This window comes from Manis pentadactyla, chromosome 15 (assembly GCF_030020395.1).
Source record: "Manis pentadactyla isolate mManPen7 chromosome 15, mManPen7.hap1, whole genome shotgun sequence".
NCBI classification, from domain to species: Eukaryota; Metazoa; Chordata; class Mammalia; order Pholidota; family Manidae; genus Manis; species Manis pentadactyla.
The window spans coordinates 55105813-55126067 of NC_080033.1; the positions used below are offsets into that span (position 1 = coordinate 55105813).

Consider the following 20255-nt stretch of genomic DNA (forward strand, 5'->3'; position numbering starts at 1 on the left):
TTAAAAAGCACCCACTTTTCTTTTGTCTCAGGGGAACTGGCCTTGGGGTACCCATTCACAGTCTCCGTCTCGGATTTTACTTTTCTGTTTCTCTCATATCCAGTACAGCATGCAATGTGTCTGTGCTCCCGGGGCAGATTACTAGGGCTGGTTATTTAGTAGTCCTGTGCTTCCACTCCCTCCCCATTCTGATTCTTTTCCTCCTCCTGGTGAGCTGGGGTGGGGGTAGTGCTCGGGTCCTGCTGGGTCACGGCTTTGTATCTTACCCTTTTCATCAGATGCTGAATTCTCGCAGATTTGGATGTAGCCTGGGTGTTGTACTGTATCTTCTGGTCTGTCTTTTAGGAATAGTTGTATTTGTTGTATTTTCAAAAATATATATGGTTTTGGGAGGAGATTTCCACTGCCCTATTCACACCACCATCTTGAGCCCCCTTGTTTTTTTCTTTGTGAATCTGAGAAGTTGTTTTCTTTGTGTAAATTCCTAGGAGTGAAATTCCTGGGTCAAATGGTATTTCTATTTTTAGTTTTTTGAGGAACCTCCATATTGCTTTCCACAATGGTTGAACTAGTTTACATTCCCACCAGCAGTGTAGGAGGGTTCCTCTTTCTCCTCATCCTCACCCGCACTTCTTCTTAGTCTTTTCGATGCTGGCCATCCTAACTGGTGTGAGGTGATATCTCATTGTGGTTTTAATTTTCATTTCCCTGATAATTAGTGATGTGTATCATTTTTCCTGTGCCTGTTGGCCATCTGAATTTGGAAGAGCATCTTATATTGAAGTAGTAGGACGTTTCAGTCTCAGAAGGCAACTTAGAAGTGGGAAGCATTTCAGAGCTGCAGGTGGACTGAGGGTCTAGATTTTCAAAAGGCTGGCTTTATTCACTCTGTATTTTCAGTTGCCCTGGCTTATAGTACCTTTCTGTTGCCAGAGCCTGCATATGAGAACTAGAAGAGCCCAAGTTTTTGAAACTATTTTAATTTTTACACAGTCCTTCTAGGGGAACAAACTTCCCTAAACAAAAAACTCTTACTTTCATCCAAGTTACCCCAAAAGGCTCCAAATCCCAGAATTCTATAATTAATAAGTATTGATGAAGAATGTGCAAAAACTTTCATACAAGTGTTACACTCTAATAGAAATCCTAACTGGCTCTTCTTGATAACAGTTTCCAAGGTGTTTAAGACTAGGATATAGTTTGTGTTTGTCTTTTCTTTCTATTTTTAAAGTTGTTTCTCTAAGCATAGGCAAAAAATACTGGGAGACCTAAGGATTTAGCATTCTTCTCTATGAAATAGATCCTGCTTAGTCTTTCTCTTTTTTCAAATAAGGAAATCAAGGCAGAAAGAGTCTGGTTTGAAATTATTAATCCCTGTAGTTTTAGAGCCCTGGAGATGTGTGATGTCAGAAGTGTATTCCCAGCCATCTCCCCTGTAGCTGGAGATTATTGAATTGATGTCAAAGTTCATTATTTATTCATTTCAGAAATATGCAAAATATTTGCCTTCATAATTTCTATTGAACATTTCATAATTTATGAAGCCATTTCACATTCATTATCTTGTTTTAACTTCACTTTAGCCCAAGAGATAGGTAGTTTAGATTTTATCATCACTGTTTTACAAATGGAGAGATTCAGAGAAATTAAACATCTTCTCAAATTCACATGGTCTCTAAGTAGTGGTACTAGAACTAGCTCTCAACCTTGTGACTTCCCTTCCAGTATCTTTCCATAAGGTATGTTGCCTTTGAAGTCTGGTCAGTGCTTCATTGTATGCTTTTTCTTTTAACACAGATTCAAAGAAAGGACTTTTTATTCCCTTCCCCAACCGGGAAATAAAGGATTCCCTAATGAGTACTGCAACGCAGGGCAGCAGTATACCAGATCAGAAATTAGACACTTTCCCACTGGGGACACAGGTAATGTATTTACTTTCCTGCTGATCTGTTGGCTAGTCAATGATTAATACTAATAATTCAGTGGACTCTCAATTATTTATGGTCTATGAGGACTTGTTTGATGAAGGCATTTTAGACCTTTTAAAAGGAAATAGTAGACAGGATACAGAGGCTCTTCTCCATTAATTTCAATCTTCCCTTTCCTTCTCCCCTACTCCCTGTAATCAAATATAGTACATTTATACATTTACAGTTATACACTTACATATGCCAGGTATTTTGGCCCTCAAACAGGGATGCAACTGTTAAGAGTCTTTGGCTAATTTTAAAATTTCTCCTCTCTACCCAATGTATCCATCTCCTGTTACCTTGCTTCTTACATTTTCTACCTCTGCTTTAATTACTAAATCTTAACGTCTCAGGGTTGGCTTTCCCAAAGCCATTGGAACATAAAAAAAAGAAGTTAAAAGAGATAAAGATGGCATATAAGTTGAGGGTAATAGGGGGTAGAAATCATGCAATATGAGGAAAGAATTAAAAATAAGTTTTTACACAGCGATTCACAGACTCCAAGAAGGGACTAGCAGTTACCAAAGGGGAGGGGTGGGGGATGGTGGGTGGGGAGGGAGGGAGAAGGGGATTGAGGGGTATTATGATTAGTACACATGGTGTGTGTAGGGGTCACGGGGAAGACAGTGTAGCACAGAGAAGACAAGTAGTGACTCTACAGCATCTTACTACGCTGATGGACAGTGACTTAATGGAGTTTGGGGGGGGACTTGATAATATGGGTGAATGTAGTAACCACAATGTTTTTCATGTGAAACCTTCCACGATGATACCTTAATAAAAAAATTAAAATAAAAAAAATAATAATAAAATAAAAATAAGTTTTAGTGAAAAAATTGGTGGAAGGAATACAACCACAATATAACTCATTAAAGTGAATATGCTGCAGGAAGCATAATTGACTACTTTACATTCAACTCTCCTTTGGTTTGTATTTTCTTTGATAACTTATGAGCAATGAGATTACTGAAAATAGCCAGAAGGAGAAAGAAAAGAAGCAAAGGTTCTAATTAATCTACAATTTGGATAATCAACATTGTACTAGTAAAAAGTAAGATTTTTTTCGGCTTTAGTTTATAATACTTTCATCTCAAGATTAGTATTTAGTTGGTTTCTTTGTTTTTGGAGATTCCACTTGGGTAACTTAGAAACTATGTCAATTACCATTTTAAAATATCTTAGTATTTCTTAAAAGTAAATGGAGACAAAGGATACTTTAATGTACAGATAAACTTAAACAGCACTTTTTAGATTAAAAAAACCCCAACTCCTTTGAAATTATTTCTTGAAGTGACAGAAAAAGGAAATTCAATAGCTTGCTTTATATCCTTTTAGTTTAAGAAATAAGAAACATAATTTCTTTCTATAACTACTGAAAAGATGCTGAACACTTGAAGATGATTAAAAAAAAAAAACCCTAGATATCTCTCTACTTTTTATCAATCCTTGCTTAATTATGCCCTAAAATAATTTTCAGCCTATCAAAACTCCCAACTGCTCCTGTGATTGATACTTAGATTTTCCAAAAGGTAAATAAGTATATGAGATCTGTAAACAGAAAAAATAAAGTTGGAAAGGTTGATGCCATCTAACTTCCATATTGAGCTACCTAAATCAGAGAAAATGCAGTGCTTCACTGTCTGGGCTGTCCTTTACCATCTAAGGATGTTTTGTCTCTTCAAAAAGTCTCATTACCTGCTCCAAAGCAACTGTAGAATCTCTTTGTATTGTGGCTATTTTAATATAGGCTTATGCCTGGACCTTTGCTTGAAGATCTCTCTCCCTCTTTTGTAAGGATGGAGTTACTTACTAATAGGGAATTATTCTGAACCTCTGGTCTAGTAAGCTCATGTCTGGATGCCCATTGACTCCCTTCTCCTAAACTTTCACATTTTTTTAGATGCAGGAAGTGACAAAAAAGGAGATGCCAGGTGACAGTCACCGAAAGGATGGTAAATATTTTGTTCACTGAGTATTCTCTCCATACTAATCAGAGCAATCTAGATATGATGGGATTTGGGAGAAGATGGAAATAAGTCAGCTCAGGGACCCTATTTGGTCAACTCTTTTCTGCTTTTGTGAGGGGCTGCCCTGGATGCTTAGTGACTCATAAGGCCTTTCTGGTTGAAAAGTGAGTATTCTGACTTCTTTTGGTTTTGGCTTTTTTTGTACTATCTGACTATTCCTTGTTTGTTTTTCTTACCTTTCTTGCCTTCTTTTGTATTTGTTATGTTTTTATTCATCCATTTTTCCCCTCTACTAGTTTATAAATTATACAGTTTCTATACTTTTGGTGTCATTCCTAAAACGACAATATGTGCCTTTAACTTATATAATGTTAAAAATAATCAATACTTTAACTCTTCATTTGGATAGTTCAAAGATCTTAAAGAACTTTACTCCTTTTAATCCCTCCTGATTTATGTATTATTGCTATGGACTTTTATTCTTTCTATTTTTTTAAACCCACAAGGTATTACTTTTATGCACCCAATGTTCATCTAAATTTACCCATGTATTTATCACTTTGTTTGCTCTTCATTTCTTTTTTTTTCATCCCAGACTTCCCTTCCAAGATCATTTCCCTTTAGCTTTTATAGTACATCTTTTATAATTTCCTTTAGTGTGGGTCTACTGGTGATGAACTCTTTCAGTTTTTGTCTGAAAATGCTTCTGTTTCACCATCATTCTTATAGAATATTTTGACTAGGTATAAACTTCTAGAGTGGCAGTTACTTCTTTCAGAATATGGAGGGTATTCCACTGTATTCTGTCTTGTAGAAGTCAGTCAAAAGTCTGTCACTTCTGCAAGGATAGTCTTTTTTTCTCTGATTGCTTTTAAGATTTTCCAATTGTCTTAGGTTTTCTTCAGTTTCACTATGATGTCTGTCTTTCTTTTTATTTATCCTGTTTGGTAGTTATTTTATTCACATCTGTGAATTGTGTCTCATTAATTCTGGAAAGTGCTTCAAATACTGTTTATGTCCCATTCTTTCTGTCTTGTCTTTCTGAGACTTGATAAAAAAAATATATGTCAGATATTTTCAGTTTTTCCTCTCTGTCTGTTACTCTTTTTTATTTTTTATTCTCTTTTTTTGTCTAATCTATATTCTGCATAACTCCTGCTGAACCATGTTTGAGTTTACTAACATTCTCTTCAACTGTGTCTAATTTGATATTAAGCTTGTCTACTGAATTCTTAATTTCAATAGTTTTAATACTCATATCTATAAATTTTATTTAGTTGTTTTTCAAATCTGCTGGGTCAGTTAGTAAACACAGCTGTTGTATAGGCTCCATCTATTAATTCCAATATCTGAAGTTGCCCTTGGTTTGTGTTTGTTGTCAAATTTTTTTGACTCATTCTCACTCATGTTGTCTTGTTTCCTTTTTTGTTACTTTGTTTTAGCTATTTGCTGCTATTATATTTGAAAAACTATTTGTTGGAATGATTTAAAGTCTTATATGAAGGTAGCTTTTCCAGATCGGATTTTCATTTTCTTCTACCAGGTGCCTGGGGTAGTATCACAGTCTTGGATCACCTTAATCCAAGCTCAAGGCTAGAAGTCCCCTAGACTACCCAGATGATGCAAACCTTGATTACCAGTTAGTACAAGGACTGGTTTATTTCCAGTTTACCCTTACTCTGAAGGTTGTATCCTGCTTAGTGTTCCATCTTAATGTGTGTGTTGGTGGGGGACGTATAGGGGTGGTTTGTCTTACTACTCAGCTTGGATGGATCCTGGACTTAGACTTTTGTCCCTGTTACCCTAAAACTCCTTGTGGTAAGAGTGACTTTAAGTGCTAGACTTACCCATGTAAATTCGTGGTGTTCCCTAGATTTTGGCTTAGAAATTTTCTGCACCAGCTTGTTAGCTCTTTGATGCTTTTGAGAACATATGTCATCCACTTTTTTAATGTCTTCCACAGGATAGTCTAAATTACCTAATCTCATTACTTGTTCTTAGATTCTTTTTGTCATATAAAGTTATTGCTTTACAGCCTTCTCTCCACTGTATATTCTGGCCCTGGCTAAAACACTGATATTCTTTTAGGTCCTATAGAGATAGGAGGTGTTTGTTTCTGTTTTTTACAGTTAATGTGACTAACTCAGATATCATGTTTTTTGTTTCCTAAGGAAAACTTTCGAGCATATGAAGCACTGAAATCCCCAAAGAGCACAAAGACTTCTCTTTTTGTTTGCTGCTCCACTTGCCCCACTCAGGCTCTTTGGAGATGACAGATAGAGCTGTATGAGAGAAATGCTTTGTATCTGGGTTAGGGGTTTTCATGGCTTTTGCATTCCCTGCCATTTGATTGGCATAGGATACTGGTTTCCTGTGCATGAACCTAGAACCTTGAGGTGGAGTTTTGGGATGGGAGTGGGCTTAGCTTTATTTCAAGAAGTCTATGAAGTCATAAACCTGCCAATTATTATCTAGAGACTGAACACAAAAGAGCACAACTACTGTCATGTGGGGTTACACCAAAATTTTTTATGTGAAAATAGTGTCTAGAAAACTATGACACTGTAGTTTCAGGAGGAAGTTTCTAGGGGATTAAGTTGACATGAACTTTATCACCAGAATGTTACATATTCTTTACTGTTTACACAATGTCCAACATGTTTTGTTGTTGTTATTTGTAGAAGCCCTTTCATCCCTTTATGCTACCATTTATCAAAACTGTAAACTGTCTCTTCCTGGGGACTTTTTCTGGTAGATAGATATATTTCCAGTGAACAGAGGTACCTTAACTGGGCCAAGAAGAATTCTCATTATAGTTTGTGTTTTTTTTTCCCCTTGGTGGTGATTAGAATTCAGACACTACTTGCCATGTCAGTCCACAGTCCAATCCCCAGAGAAGATGGCTAGAGAAGGGTACCAAATATCTGTTTTGGACAATAAGTCTTCAGGTTCTTCTCCAGAAAAGGACTTGATACCCAAACCTGATACTTACCAGCTCACCCATGATGCCTCATTGGGTAAACTCCTGGATGTGGGTGATTCCAGCCAGATTCATCCTTATCAGTTGCCTTCAGATGATGGACTAGAAAATCATGATAGTCACCATTGTCAAAATCTTTCCCTGCATGGAAGTCTTGGTAAAAGGCCTCAGAGAAACAAGAACTACCAAGAATATGGCATAAAGCCTTCAAATGACATCAAGGGCACCACATCCCATTCTTGTGGAGACTTACTGACTTCTCTGTCAAACCCTGACTCTAGCACTCGGAGGCTTTTGAAGCTTAGTTCAGGTAATAGCTTTCTGTCAGTTTATAGGTCTTTTTCATAGGCATGAAGATAGAGTTATAACTGAAAATTTTAGAATTAACATTTCTTAAATTACATTAGCATTTCTTAAATTGTATTTCATGATCACCAGTGGTCCACTGAAACTGCAGAAATCTGCAGGGCATGAGTTTAACATGTTGGGTATATTAGAGAAAATTTGTAGAAATGTGAACTTCATATCTATATGTTATTTTAATTAAATAGCAGCCCAGGATATATTTCTTGTATATCTAATCTCCTCTGGCCACAGTCACTTTTATTCTGAGCTACTTTTTTAGAAAAAGCTAGTTTCAGGTTTTTCCTGAAAACTAGAGACCATTCTTCAGTTACTTTTTAATTTATTCAACAAAATTTATTAAATTTCTGCTGTGTGCCAGATACTGTTCTACCTCTGCAGATAAACTAGCAAACAAAAAGAAAGTTCCATGTTTATTTTACCATAATAAAAAAAAGTTGATACTTCCATTGAGCTTCCGTTCTAAAGAAATAAGACAGATGATAAACAAGTTAACATATAAATACATGTCAGGCTAAACACTATAAAGAAAAATAGCATAAGTATATTGGAAGTAATGAGGAGGTGATGTTTTAGACAGAATGCTAGGGAAAGCTTTTCTCGTAAGATATAAGAGTAGACTTGAATGGAATGAGAGTGTAAGCCATGTAGATAACTGAGAGAATAAATTTCCAGACTGCGGAAATAGTAAGTGAAAAGCTCCTGAGGCTGGAACATGCTTGGCATTGTGGCTGCAGCAGAGTGAGCGAGGTGAAATGTGTAGATGAAGTCAAGTAGCCAGACAGTTATTCTGAGTGAGGTCAGAAGATGTTGGGAGAGTTTGTAGCAGAGGAATGACATGCTTTAACTTAAGAATTACTCTGGCTGCTAGGTTGAGAATAGACAATGGGGAGCAAAGATACACATTTTTTTCAATTTAAAAATTGAGATAGTGGTGGAGATGGTAAAAAACAGTCAGATACTGAATATGTTCTGAACATAACACCCCATGACTTGCTGATGGATTGAAAAAGAAGTGTGAAAGAAAGAAGGTCAAGGGTGACTCCCAGGTTTTGAGTCTGAATAACTGGAAGAACTGAGTTTTCATTTACTAAGATGGGAAAGAGTGGGAGGAATAGGTTTCATAACAGGGTAGATATCAAGAGTTTGATATCCTAAGTAAGTTTAAGGTACCTATTAAAACTTCTTATAATTTTACCTATTTGATAATTAGACGTATTAGTCTGGAGTTCAGGGAGGAAGGTGTGGCTGAGAATTAAAAGTGTATAGATGGCATTTAAAAAGATTGGAAGAGATTTCCCCTGGGAAGTGACTACAGACAGAAGAGATGTGAGGACTAATCTTGACCCCTCAACAATTATCAATCTGGTAGATGAAGAGAAACCAGCATGGAGAGCAAGAAATAAGTAGCCAATAACATAGGGAAAAAAAAGTCAAGAGGGAGTGGTGTCCTGGAAGCCAAGTAAAGAATGTGTTTCAAGAAAGAGGGGGAGTGGTCAATACTATGTCAGATGTCTTTTAATAGAGAGGGAGTGAGCCTGGGACTGAGAAGTGATTGTGTTACTCGGCAGGGCATTAGTGAGCAGCTTCAAGAGAAACATGGTTAATAAAAGCTTTATTGAGGTGAGTTTAACAAAGAATTGGAGGAGAGGCAATAGAGTTTCCAAATCTATACAATCCCTTGAAGGAGTTTTGCAGTAAAGGGGAGCAGAGAAATGGAACTGTAGATGGAGTGAGGACGGGATCAAGCAAAGTGTGATGGAAATGATCCAGCAGAGGAAAAATTGATGATGTAGAAGAGAAAAGTGACAAGTAAAAGAGAAAAAAGTCCTGGGGTGGTCAAGAGGAGTTGGAATCCAGTCCACCAGTGGAGAGATTGGCCTCAGATAGAATCACAGACAATTCATCTGTTATAACAAAAAGGCAGAGAACTTTTGGGTACAAATATAGGTGAGTTGGTAGATTTAGTGGTGGGATCATGTAGATGCTTTCTTTAACTGCCTCTTTTTTTTTTTCTAGGGAAATAAACAGATAGTACCTGAGAGAGGTAGGAGGAAAAAAAGAGGAGGAGGGAGGAGAAGGTGTCAGAATTTTGAGGAGAAGAGAAATGTGAAGTAATTATTTCAGAGAATAGAAGAGTAAATTGACTAGAGTAATGTGTTTGGATAGCTGGGCAGGACAAGGGCCAGTTAAGGTCATGAGTTTAAAATGAAGACTGTAAGAAGAGATGCATGTTGTTTTCCAGCCAGTTCCCAAATATAGGCATGAAGAATGTAGACAGTTGGATTTAACCAGAGTTGGGGTTTTGTCAGACGGAGGAAAAGAGAAAAAAGATCCTGAGAGTAAGGGGGTATACTAAGGAGAGGTGATTATGACCTTTGGACTCCAGGTGGGGTAAGGATGGAAGTGAGACATAAAGGAGTTGAAGGACAGGTTCATGTCCCAGCCTGTTTCCTTCACAGATCTGTATGCCACAACCCATTTCAACAGTGACCCTGCTCTGCTGTTCAATGTAGAGCAACAATTATCTACCAGCGTCAGTGATTCAGCACCAATACACGGTTCATTCCCAAACAACTCCATCCTGGGAGACTCTCTTCGAACACTACTGTTGCCTACTGGGACTTCAGAAAACAGAGAACGTTTGACCAAGAGGTCTCTAAGCCCATCAAGGAGAGGATTCCTGTGGAAGGACAATATCCTTGTCACCCTGATTCCAAAGCATGGTTTCAGAGATGCTACAGGCAGTGAGGCAAGTGTTGGCTTGTTTGTGCTTGTGCAAGAGACATGTCAGATCGAATAGAGAATGGGTTTCTGTTGTTGGTGGTGGTGGTGGTTCTGACCCAGAGTGCTACAAATTAAAAGGGATTTTCTGAGGCAGATGGTTAATACTGCCAGGCCAAAGCCTGTGATTCTTCTGTCCTTGGGAAAGTCATTCCCCTCATGCTGCATTTCCTCATTTCTGTCACAGGGAGAAAAGTCCCTAATCTACTTTCAGAGCATAAACAGGGTGGGGAGTACTTTGATAATAAGAAATGGTGGACAACACCTACCACAAAAGGAATACAGAAGTTGCTAGGGGCTCAGGGTTAGCTGAAGAGTGGTCTTTGTAGCATTGATGTTTATGATCTTATCATGTTAACACATTTGCTTGGCCACAAATGGCTAACTTTCTTGAGACCTTTCTTCTAAAAGCATTGCTTTTCTGCCTAGAAATTAAAATTATTCCCATTTTTTCCTAAAGTAGCAGCAAGCCTCAGATGAGTTAGACTGATTATTCAAGGGATTTTTAGCTAAGTGGTTCAGAGAATGAATGACAAATCAAGAACCATTCCCACATATACAGTATAATTCATTTTATAAAACTGTAGTATGATAGTGTTGTAAAACAGAAATTTATTCTTCAGTTCTTGCTCAGTAACTAAGTTTTGTCACTGCCTTTGCAGACATCCTTTCATGGAGAATGCCTTCCACTGTCATTTCATCTGTTTGAAAATTAACTTTTTGAAAATTAATTTTTTTTCAGGCCCTACTTCCATCCTGAAACCTTCTCTCTTTAGTTAAAGGAACCACAGTTCTCAAGGCATTTTCTTCCCTTGAATCCTTTGTCATATGAGTCATCTCATCATTTATTTATTGCTCTGTAGGGAAGCAGGGAATTTGGTCAAAAACAACTATTCTAGTCACTTATTTTTCAGTCATTGAAAATCTTTTCACACATTGGCATGGATGTACAAGGGTTTTGGGTCTTGTTTTTGTTTGACTCTTTAAATACTTTCTATTCAGTTTTCAGAACTTTGGAGGTGGTTATAATTTTTGTGCACCAAAGGGGGCAGTCTTGTGATACTTTCTGGGCTTTTTGGTCCCTTTTTTCCATTTTCAGCTACCGATGTCTACTTTTCCAGACAAGAGCATTGCATATTAATGTATTTAGTGTGAGGATACAGCGACTCTATATTAATAAGACATCTTCTAGGAAATTTTTTCATCTCTATTTCATGTAATATTGTTAAAACAGCAAATCTCAGTGCACTTTTCTGGACCACCTTAAAAAGTCCCATTTCTTTCTTTTTATATAACATATATATAACAAAAGATACTTAGTATATATTTTTATATGGAAAGTTCTAAGAGCTGCTTGAATATAAATGGAAAAGAAATATACTGTTCAATTTCTAAAAAAGGTGTAAATCAGAAAATTATCAAAAGGGATATTTAAAAAGTTACAAAAAATAATCTCATGATACACATTATTAAACTGAACATAAATTTGTGATTAGAAAATTTATTTTTAACCAACTGACTTTAGAATCATAGATAAATTATAAAAACTAATTTTAAAAAAGCCATGAGGTGTAATTTGCTGAAAATTAAAAGACTTGTAAAAAGTACAGAATTATTCCAGTATCCATAAGCATTATCCTCAACTCTTACCATATTGTGATAAAATGAAAGAAAATACATAAAGGCATATGTAAGATTCCAAGTCATCCATGACACATATAGGATTACCAATGCATGAAAAACTAAAGACAGTAAATATTCATTTTATGTTTATTATGTATTATTATATAAGCTTATTATGAATTATACTATTAAACTGCTCCCCATTTTATTTTTTATTTAAAAAATGTTCTGTAGCTTAAATCTTTTTATATTACATAGCAGAAAATATATTGATCCATAGACGTGGATGTCAAACATTTTTTGTTTTCTTGAAAATCTCTACAGAAAATTATAATAGTACATACTGCTACCTTTGAGATTATCCTTGAATATGTTATTGTATTTGCCTTATTTAATATTCTATTCAAATCTAAACTGAAAGATGAAACCATCTTGCTTTCTTTTTTTTTAATGTTAACACTTTAAGTCTGGATTCTTAGTTTCCTTATTGTGTAAGCATGACAATCAGTTGGGGCTTTTTGTTTTGTTTTCTTGAGTCTCTCTCTAGTGACCTGGGCAGTTTTCATGGTTTGCCAGGAAACCATAGTCCCCCAATCTCTGCTAGAACCACCCATGTGGCCACTGTCCTCAGACAGCTCCTGGAGCTTGTGGATAAGCACTGGAATGGCTCTGGCTCCCTCCTCCTTAACAAGAAGTTCCTTGGTAAGTGCATTCTTAGTTTAGGGTTCAGGCCTTGCTTCTACTCTGTGTTCTGATAAAAGACACTCAGCCCCCTTAACTTGCAAGGAAAATTGTTCTCATAATCACTTAAAATTTTTCAGTAACACAGTAACTGACAAACCTGTATTTTTCTCATAATCTTCTTCTTCCCTATTTGTTTTTTGTCAGCACTCTTCCCTCATGTGCCAGTTGTTTTGTTTCTCCTTTGACTTTTGTTTTAGTTTTTGGGTAATATGTAGAGAGACAAGATAAGTAAAATACAGTATGGTCATGTTAATGGTTACAAAAGAATTTTATGATCTTTGGGAAAGTGCCAAAAATTAATACAACAGAAATTGGGTTTGATCATCACAGTTCTGAGATGCTTGTTGAAATGTTATGATTTGAAAAACTTGAATGACCAAATGAACATACAGGAGAAGTCTTGGCACAGTTAGTTACTTATCCCACATTGACCCTTTACTCTCATTTTGTATGAAATTATTCCCAGAAATCACTCATCAGTGACTAGAGAATACCACAGAGCCCACACTCATGAGGGTCTGTTGTTTCTCCATAGAGGATGTGGAATATAACTTCTTATCCATCATGAAACGCCTCTTACAGCCACTTAGTAAATTCTTGTTAAAAAGGGATATTAGATTACCCTATTTGTCCACAGAGCTGGTAGTTATTGACTAGGAATTCTGTACTTTAGTTTTTAAGATTGGCCTGTGTGCTAAATTTGAATTTTTGGCAGGTCCTGCTCGAGATTTGCTTCTGACCTTGGTAGTCCCTGCTCCTTCTCAGCAGTGGTGTCGCTCACATCCTGAAGACACGCCAAAAGCCTTCTGTAGGAGGGAGATGGAACTGAAGGAGGCTGGGCAGGTGGTCCCTAATGACATGGTATGCCTCTCTCATCTTCCTTTCCTACTCTTCCTTTGCCATAGAAGACAAAGCAGCAAGACTAGAACAGCTCTGTGTCATAAAGATCATCATCACCATGAACACTTAGATGATTCTGAACCAAAATACAGAGAAGCCAGTCTGGGCAAATCAGGAACACAAAGCTTGCTTGGACAGAGACAACTTGGAGGTTCTGCAGGGATGACTCCCCAATCTTAGCCCTAACCCAGAGTTTCTAAAGAAAGAATTGAAATGAAAAAAAGAGAGAGAGAGGGAGAGTGAAAATGGCTAGGGTCATAATTTTGAGAATTATGGTTTGATTCCAATGAGGGAAAGTATATGTCTCTGTGATTATCTTTCCTCCCTTCTGATAGAGCAGAAACCCTTGACCCAGAGACCACTTCTAGAGCATCAGGCTGCTGGCTCTGGGAGGGGAAGAAGAGACTCATATCCTTGGGCTTCCTGCAACCCCCACCTTTTCTTAACATTAGAGGATTTTCAGACAACAAGTTCAGTTTCTAGAAACTTAAGATAGATGACTCTGAATTCTGGCCACTTGTCAAAATGGCCACTTGTTCCACAAGAATAGTGGGTAATTCACAGGAAGGATCGCAACTCTATATGATAAATTAGTTTGCTGCACTCCAGCTATGTTTATCAGTGAATTAAAATTCTAGTGAAAAGTCAAAGAGAGGTGCTGATGACCTTCATTTTATCGTTAAACAGAGGAAAGATTCTTTCAGTCTTCTAAAAGTACTCCAAAGAATTTCATATTCTTAATGTATTTGTATTTTGTTTTCTGATCTAAAGGAAAGTTTGAAGCAAAAACTGGTCAGTGTACTGGAGGAAAACCTCATTTTGTCAGAAAAAATCCAGCATTTGGAGGAAGATGCTGCCACTTCTATTGTGAGTGGGCACCAGTCGCACACTTATGGTAAGTTCAGGAAAGCAACGTGTGATGTGTCCCAAGACAACTGTTTGTTTTGAGATAACTTGTTTAATAAGCTCATCTAGAGCTCACATCGCTTCCTAAATGGAAAAAATCATCTTTCCTCAGAGTTGTAATGGAGGTGGCTTGAGTTACCAAATGAAGTTCTTTCTCAGTGTAAAGCAAGTACAGATTGTTATTTTTGTCATTATTTTTGAGAATGACACTTGTTTCTTCTGAGTATAGCAGGAGATCATGTTTCTTCTAGAAAGTTGGAAAAATAAAAGGAAAACATAACCTCATTACCCAGCAATAACTACCATTAGTGTTTTTGGTATATTTTCTTTCATCATACCCTTATACATATATTTTTAACTCAGAACTTATATTTGTGTCTTGATTAAAAAAAATAATTTACAATAATAAAAAATAAATTAAAATACAAAATGCATACATTTTAAATTTGATGAGTTTTGACAAACATATACACTCATTTAATTCCACCCCAATCAAAATACAGAAAATTTCTGTTATTCCAGAAAGTTCCCTCAGAAGCCTCAAGGCATCTACACTCACCTACTCTGAAAATAAGTAGGTGTTTGTTCACTAGATAACTGCTTTCAATCAGCCATGAGGCCTACTATACTGGCTTACTTGGGGTAAATACAGCTATTGCAGCCCTGTTTTCCAACTTCTAGAACCTTACTACTCAAAGTGTGATCCACTGATCAGCAATATGATCACATGGGAGCTTGTTAGACATTAAGAATATTGAACCTCACTTCAGACCTACCAAATTAGAATCTATTTTTTAATAAGATCCCCAGGTTATTTGTAAGCATATTAAAGTTTTAGATGACTGACTTCCTTAGGACCAGAGTTCCTGTGCTTTTACCCAATCTTTATTGTAGGCAGTGGTAACATATTTGGGAGGCCTAAGTATGAGTGGCTACAAATTCAGCTTCTATAAGTGCTCACTAAGCTATTACTATGTGCCTGACACAGTTCTAGGTGTTTTACAGACTCAGTAGGGAGAGAAAGACATACATTTACAAACTAAAATAGAAAATACAGCGAGACCTAATATTTGTGCCTATGCTAAATGATGACGTGTCTCATTAAATTCTTGTAACAGTGCTATAGGCAGGGTGATTAGCTCTAGTAACTCAGAAAAGTGAACTAACGTGCAATATTAAGTGGTTGAATTTTAATTCAGATCTCTCCATTGCCACCATATCTGTTATCTCTAAGGGAGGGAATGGGAATTGTGTGTGGAGGTGGGTGCAGTGGGGCCCCCAATTCTTTGGGATGTCCACCTGACTACCTAAGCTCTGTTCAAAGACTAGCCTCTTGGAATCCTGCTCACCCCTGGCTATTGAAACCTTTGTAGATGATCTTCTGCACAAAAACCAACAGCTGAACATGCAGGTGGCTTGCCTAAACCAGGAGCTTGCCCAGCTGAAAAAGCTGGAGGAGACAGTGACCCTTCTTCATGAAAGTCAGAGGTAGGAGAGGGTCTGTCTAGCTGGCTTCTGGAAGCAGATGCTTACTTTCCTTTATCTCCTCTGTTTTACTTGGCAAGTTAATATCTATATACTTTTCAAATTAACTCCATTCTGTGTGTAAACCTTCTGTATCTAGGCCAATTAGCTCTGGGACCGAAATACTGCTTTCTAGAACACACCAGGGACTAAATGTCTTTGCTGACATTGGTAGGTTGCAACACCTCAGTAATAAGTAGTTTCTCTCTGGATCCAACAGGACCTTTCTTTACGTCAGTTAACTTTCTTGATCACTATGTGCCTCTAAAATCAGGAAAATGCCCACCTGCTCTTGGTCACAGAAGAGATGTGGAGCCCTCAGAGAGAGTGAGTGATAGGGGAAGAATCCAGTGTACTTGCTCTGAGAAACTCAGTAGCATCAGCCTCAACAAAAAACTGTACCCTCAATATGCAGGCTACACAAACCAGAAGAGGCCTCAAGACTGTCGGTACATTTAGAGAAGCCCTTGACATTTTGGTTTGCCAAACACCTTTACTAGGACTTCCAATGAAGTTTAAAAATAAGAACCCCATCCCCAAACCTTCAGCCCCTGATTTTACTTCCTGATTTTCCTTGGAATAGCTTCATATTCAGAGGATTAAACCCAGATCCACTCTGGATGGCTTTTTTTTTTTAAACTTTTCATTATATTTCAAACATAAAAGTAGAGCAAGCAACATAAAGTCATGGTTCTCAAATTTGGGTGTGCATCAGAATCGCCTGAAAAACTTACTAAAATGCAGATTGCTGGGCCACAGCCCCCAGAATGTCTGATTCAGCACATCTGGGCTGGGAACTGAGAATTTGCAATTCTACTAAGTTTCCACTGGGACTGTTGCTGCTAGTCTGGGGACCACACATCGAGAACATTAAGGTATGTCTCTGTAGTGATATACTGTCAAACTGCTGTGTTTTAAAGTAGCTTGAAATAATTCCTTTGTGGGTTGTTAATCAATTCAATATAAAGGTTTGATTTGTTTCATTTTGCTTTTGATTGATAGGGAATGTTTATTTTTTAAATTTAATCTTGTTTTATAATTTTGTAAAACATTTACATGGTCCCAAAATCAATCTACAAAATAAAATAAATTCAGACAAATTTGGCTTCCTTATCTGTCTCTATTCTTCCCTCCTACTAGCCTCCCATTGTAGGTGTGGGTACACATTTGTATTCCACTCTATTACATAAAAAGAGGCATAATGTTGCTTTAACATTTTATCTTAGAAATCAGTTCACAGCAGTGCATAGAGTTCTCATTCCTTTTTATAGCCTCATAAGACTTAATTATGTGTTTAATCAGTCTTCTATTGATGAACATTTAGGTTGACAGTATTCTGCTGTTACAAATAGTGCTACAGTGAATAGCATTGGGCATGCTTTTTTTTTTTGGTCGGTCTCTGATGGCTTTTAGCATTTCATGGTAATATAGAGTCCAAGAATATAGCCATGACTACACCATTAGTTAATTGCAAAGGCAGGATAGATTAGAAGAAGTAGAAATTAAGATTTGGAGATAGAAATTGGAGGCCTGGTCAGGTGCCAATCTCGCATTGCTTCTACTTACCTCATCGAAAGTGCTTTGGAAATAATAGAACAATCACTATATAAAATGTGAACTATGTTATTGCTACAGTCAGTCAGGAACACAATCAAACAATTGTAATGAAGAAAGACACTGTTGGCCTGGTTTTAAAATAACCACTCATGAATCGGACAGTTCTTTCTATTTAAAGATGTTACTTCATTTTACATTTGTCTAGCAAACATTTCAGGTCTGAATGACATCTACTTTGCTTTTATGATTTCATGACGGCCTTTTCCCCTGTGCCTCAGATCCCTGGTGATAACTAATGAGTATCTGCTGCAGCAGCTGAATAAAGAGCAAAAAGGTTATTCCAGGAAAGCACTCCTGCCTCCTGAGAAGAGTCATCGTTTGGAGAGATCATCACCCTTTGGGAAAAGCATGCTGTCTTCCTCCTCACCAGTGGCACATGACATGGGTCAGTATGTAATACAGAGTGTCTCAGACTCTGTTCCAGAGCCTAGTTTATGGAGCTAGCTAGCACTGAACACCTCCCTGCAGCTCACCTCTCAACCCTAGGGGACTCTGTCATTGCCACCGGTAAGGTGGTATTTACCTACAAGATTAAGAAAAAATCTTATTACATTGTATTGGTCCTTCCTTTTATTTATTTTTATCTCCTCCCATCAAGTCATTCTTTCTGCCCACAGAAATAGTTGGCACTTAGTCCTAGGCATTGTATTACAGAGAAACATTTGGCTGAAAATGTCAAAAAGGAAAAACTACTCAACATTTTTCCCAAGTATTGCTTGAACCTGTGTGGTAGGAGGTTAAAAAAGAATATCCATGGCCAGGTATGTTTGTGTTAGAAGAAACTTAAGAGAATCCATATTGATTCATTCATCAAACATCTTTTGGGTTTCCTCCCACCATAGTATAAAAGTGATATCTGGTGACTGCGCCAGGCAATAGTTTAGCCAGGGAGAAATGCAAAATGTCATGTGATAGAGCTCAAAGCTTGGTATTGGTACCAAACAGATCAGAATAAAAGCCTAAAGGTGCCCTGGAAAGAGAGAGAGTAGGTATTTCCTTCTCTGGGGAATTGGAGAAGGTGCCCGTGAGAACATGTTTGAGTGGAAGCTTGCAGAATGAAGACAATGGTAGCAGGTAGCAGGAGTGCAGAGCCTCCCAAGCCAAGAGCACAGAGTAGAAGATTCTGGGGACCCCAGAGGGATCGAAGGGCAGGGAAGATGTAGGTCATGGTGCCATGAGAGTATATAACCGGGGGACCTATTATAACCTGGGGGTGTAGTGTCAGGAAAATATCCCCTAAAGAAAAGATCTTTCAGCTGAGACCTGAAGAATGAATAGGAGGTCACCAGGCAAAGCAAAAAGCCATGAAATGGGAAGGAACATGGTTCATTTAGGGAACTGAGGAGCTGAGAGGAGATAAATAGGAGCTAAGTTATATGGCTCCTTGAAGACTTTAGGTTGGGAAGGCAAAGGAGTGGCAGAGTTGTGTTTGAAAAGCTTTCTCTCTAAGAATGGTTTGATTGCCTAGGGAGGACCAGAGAGGAGCTGGAGGGATGAGAGAGAAGGCTCTTGCAGTGCAGAACAGAGATGTGGTTTCTGAATCATAGCTTTGGGCTCAGCATCGGCTTTACATATGAGTACCCTGTGTTTCAGAGAGAAGACACAATCTCTCTTTTAATCCTGATTGATTATTTGAAAATCTATGGGAAAAGATAATAAAAGTGGCTCTGTATATATTTCTGCTTCAGGGTTGCCACAGAGTGTGTAAAGGGCGAAGGACTGTCAAATTAATGCCATGTTTCATCTTCAGAGTCATGTCAGAGAGAGAGGCCAGGTGGAAAGATTAGACACATATTTGCTCCCCTGACCCAGGTGCTGTGTAGGGAAGGACATCTATTGCCGTAATAGTAAGACATGAAGATCACAACTAAGATCACACATTTCTAAGTTATAAATTTTATGTGGGTTCCCAAAAGGTGCATATACAAAAGATCCATGTTTCTTTGAGCTGCATGTCTCTCTGAAGGAGCTAGAGAGTGAGCTCATGCTCTCTGGAAATGTCAGTAAGAACAGCAGTTGCCCACCCTCTGCCAATTTCCTGGGCTTGTCTTGGCCCCATTGAGGGTCTAAGCCCTGCCCAGGGACGGTAGTCTTGGCCAGTACACTTGCAGCCCCGAATTGTCATATTTCAGGGTCCCAGCCCAGGGTGCAGGCCAACTTACTGGACAAGAGGGGAAAATAACGTTATTTGTTCCTACAACACCCCCACCACCACTTCCTTTTCCTATGAATATCTGATAATGCCAGCCCTACAACCTATTCAGGGTACCTCTAAGGATGAGCAAGAAGCCTGACCCAGACTAGTCACCTTCCACCCTACTTTCTATTGTCACTGAAAAGTGGCTAGCCCTGCCCTAGGCCAGAAACTCTCTAGGGTTGCTGGCCACTCCTGGGAAAGTTGGCTGTGTTTCTGGTTTTTCCTGGGTAGCCCTTGGTCCAGAGGACAGGTGTAGGGATTGGTGGAGTCAAGAGAAAGACCAAAGAGTTGTTACCCTGTGGGGCTAAGTGGGCTCAACATGGATGGGCTAGGGCCCATGAAACAAGTAGAAAGTAAGTGGAGAAGAATTTGTTATCCTAGACCTGGCACTATTGGGAGAAAGAAGGAAACAGGGCTGGGATGGAAACTGGGTCCTCAGGGATGTTCTGTGCCCAAAAGGAGAGGCAGGGCCACTCTGACAGGTTTGGCCTTCCCACCAGCTATCCACAGAGGGTTTTAACGGCTCCATTCCACAGATCCTAACCTCTCGTCTTACCCACCTGGCTTTGCTAGCAAGAGTACTCAAAGCTTTCCACCACCAGGAGGCTGTGGGGAATGAAGTGATAACTGAAGGGCTTAAATGGTGTTGTTGGTCCATTGCTGCCATGTACCAGATCCTG

General features: G+C 38.2%; 1 protein-coding gene across 6 annotated transcripts in view; it reads left to right on the forward strand.

Annotated features, from left to right (window-relative positions):
• Positions 1 to 19268, forward strand: part of LRRC36 (leucine rich repeat containing 36) — a 62307-nt gene extending 43039 nt beyond the window's left edge. For 4 of the 6 annotated variants that reach the window (XM_057493510.1, XM_036897911.2, XM_036897909.2 and 1 more), the window contains 9 exons: positions 1798 to 1922; positions 3871 to 3922; positions 6787 to 7227; positions 9743 to 10032; positions 12224 to 12389; positions 13147 to 13292; positions 14103 to 14226; positions 15611 to 15725; positions 17597 to 19268. In XM_057493510.1, coding sequence (XP_057349493.1) covers positions 1798 to 1922; positions 3871 to 3922; positions 6787 to 7227; positions 9743 to 10032; positions 12224 to 12389; positions 13147 to 13292; positions 14103 to 14226; positions 15611 to 15725; positions 17597 to 17822 — 1685 coding nt within the window. In that variant the 3' untranslated portion in view covers positions 17823 to 19268. The remainder of the gene's footprint in view (positions 1 to 1797; positions 1923 to 3870; positions 3923 to 6786; positions 7228 to 9742; positions 10033 to 12223; positions 12390 to 13146; positions 13293 to 14102; positions 14227 to 15610; positions 15726 to 17596) is intronic. The other 2 variants (XM_036897910.2, XM_036897912.2) reach the window with 2 other exon arrangements.
• Positions 19269 to 20255: the final 987 nt, after the last annotated feature.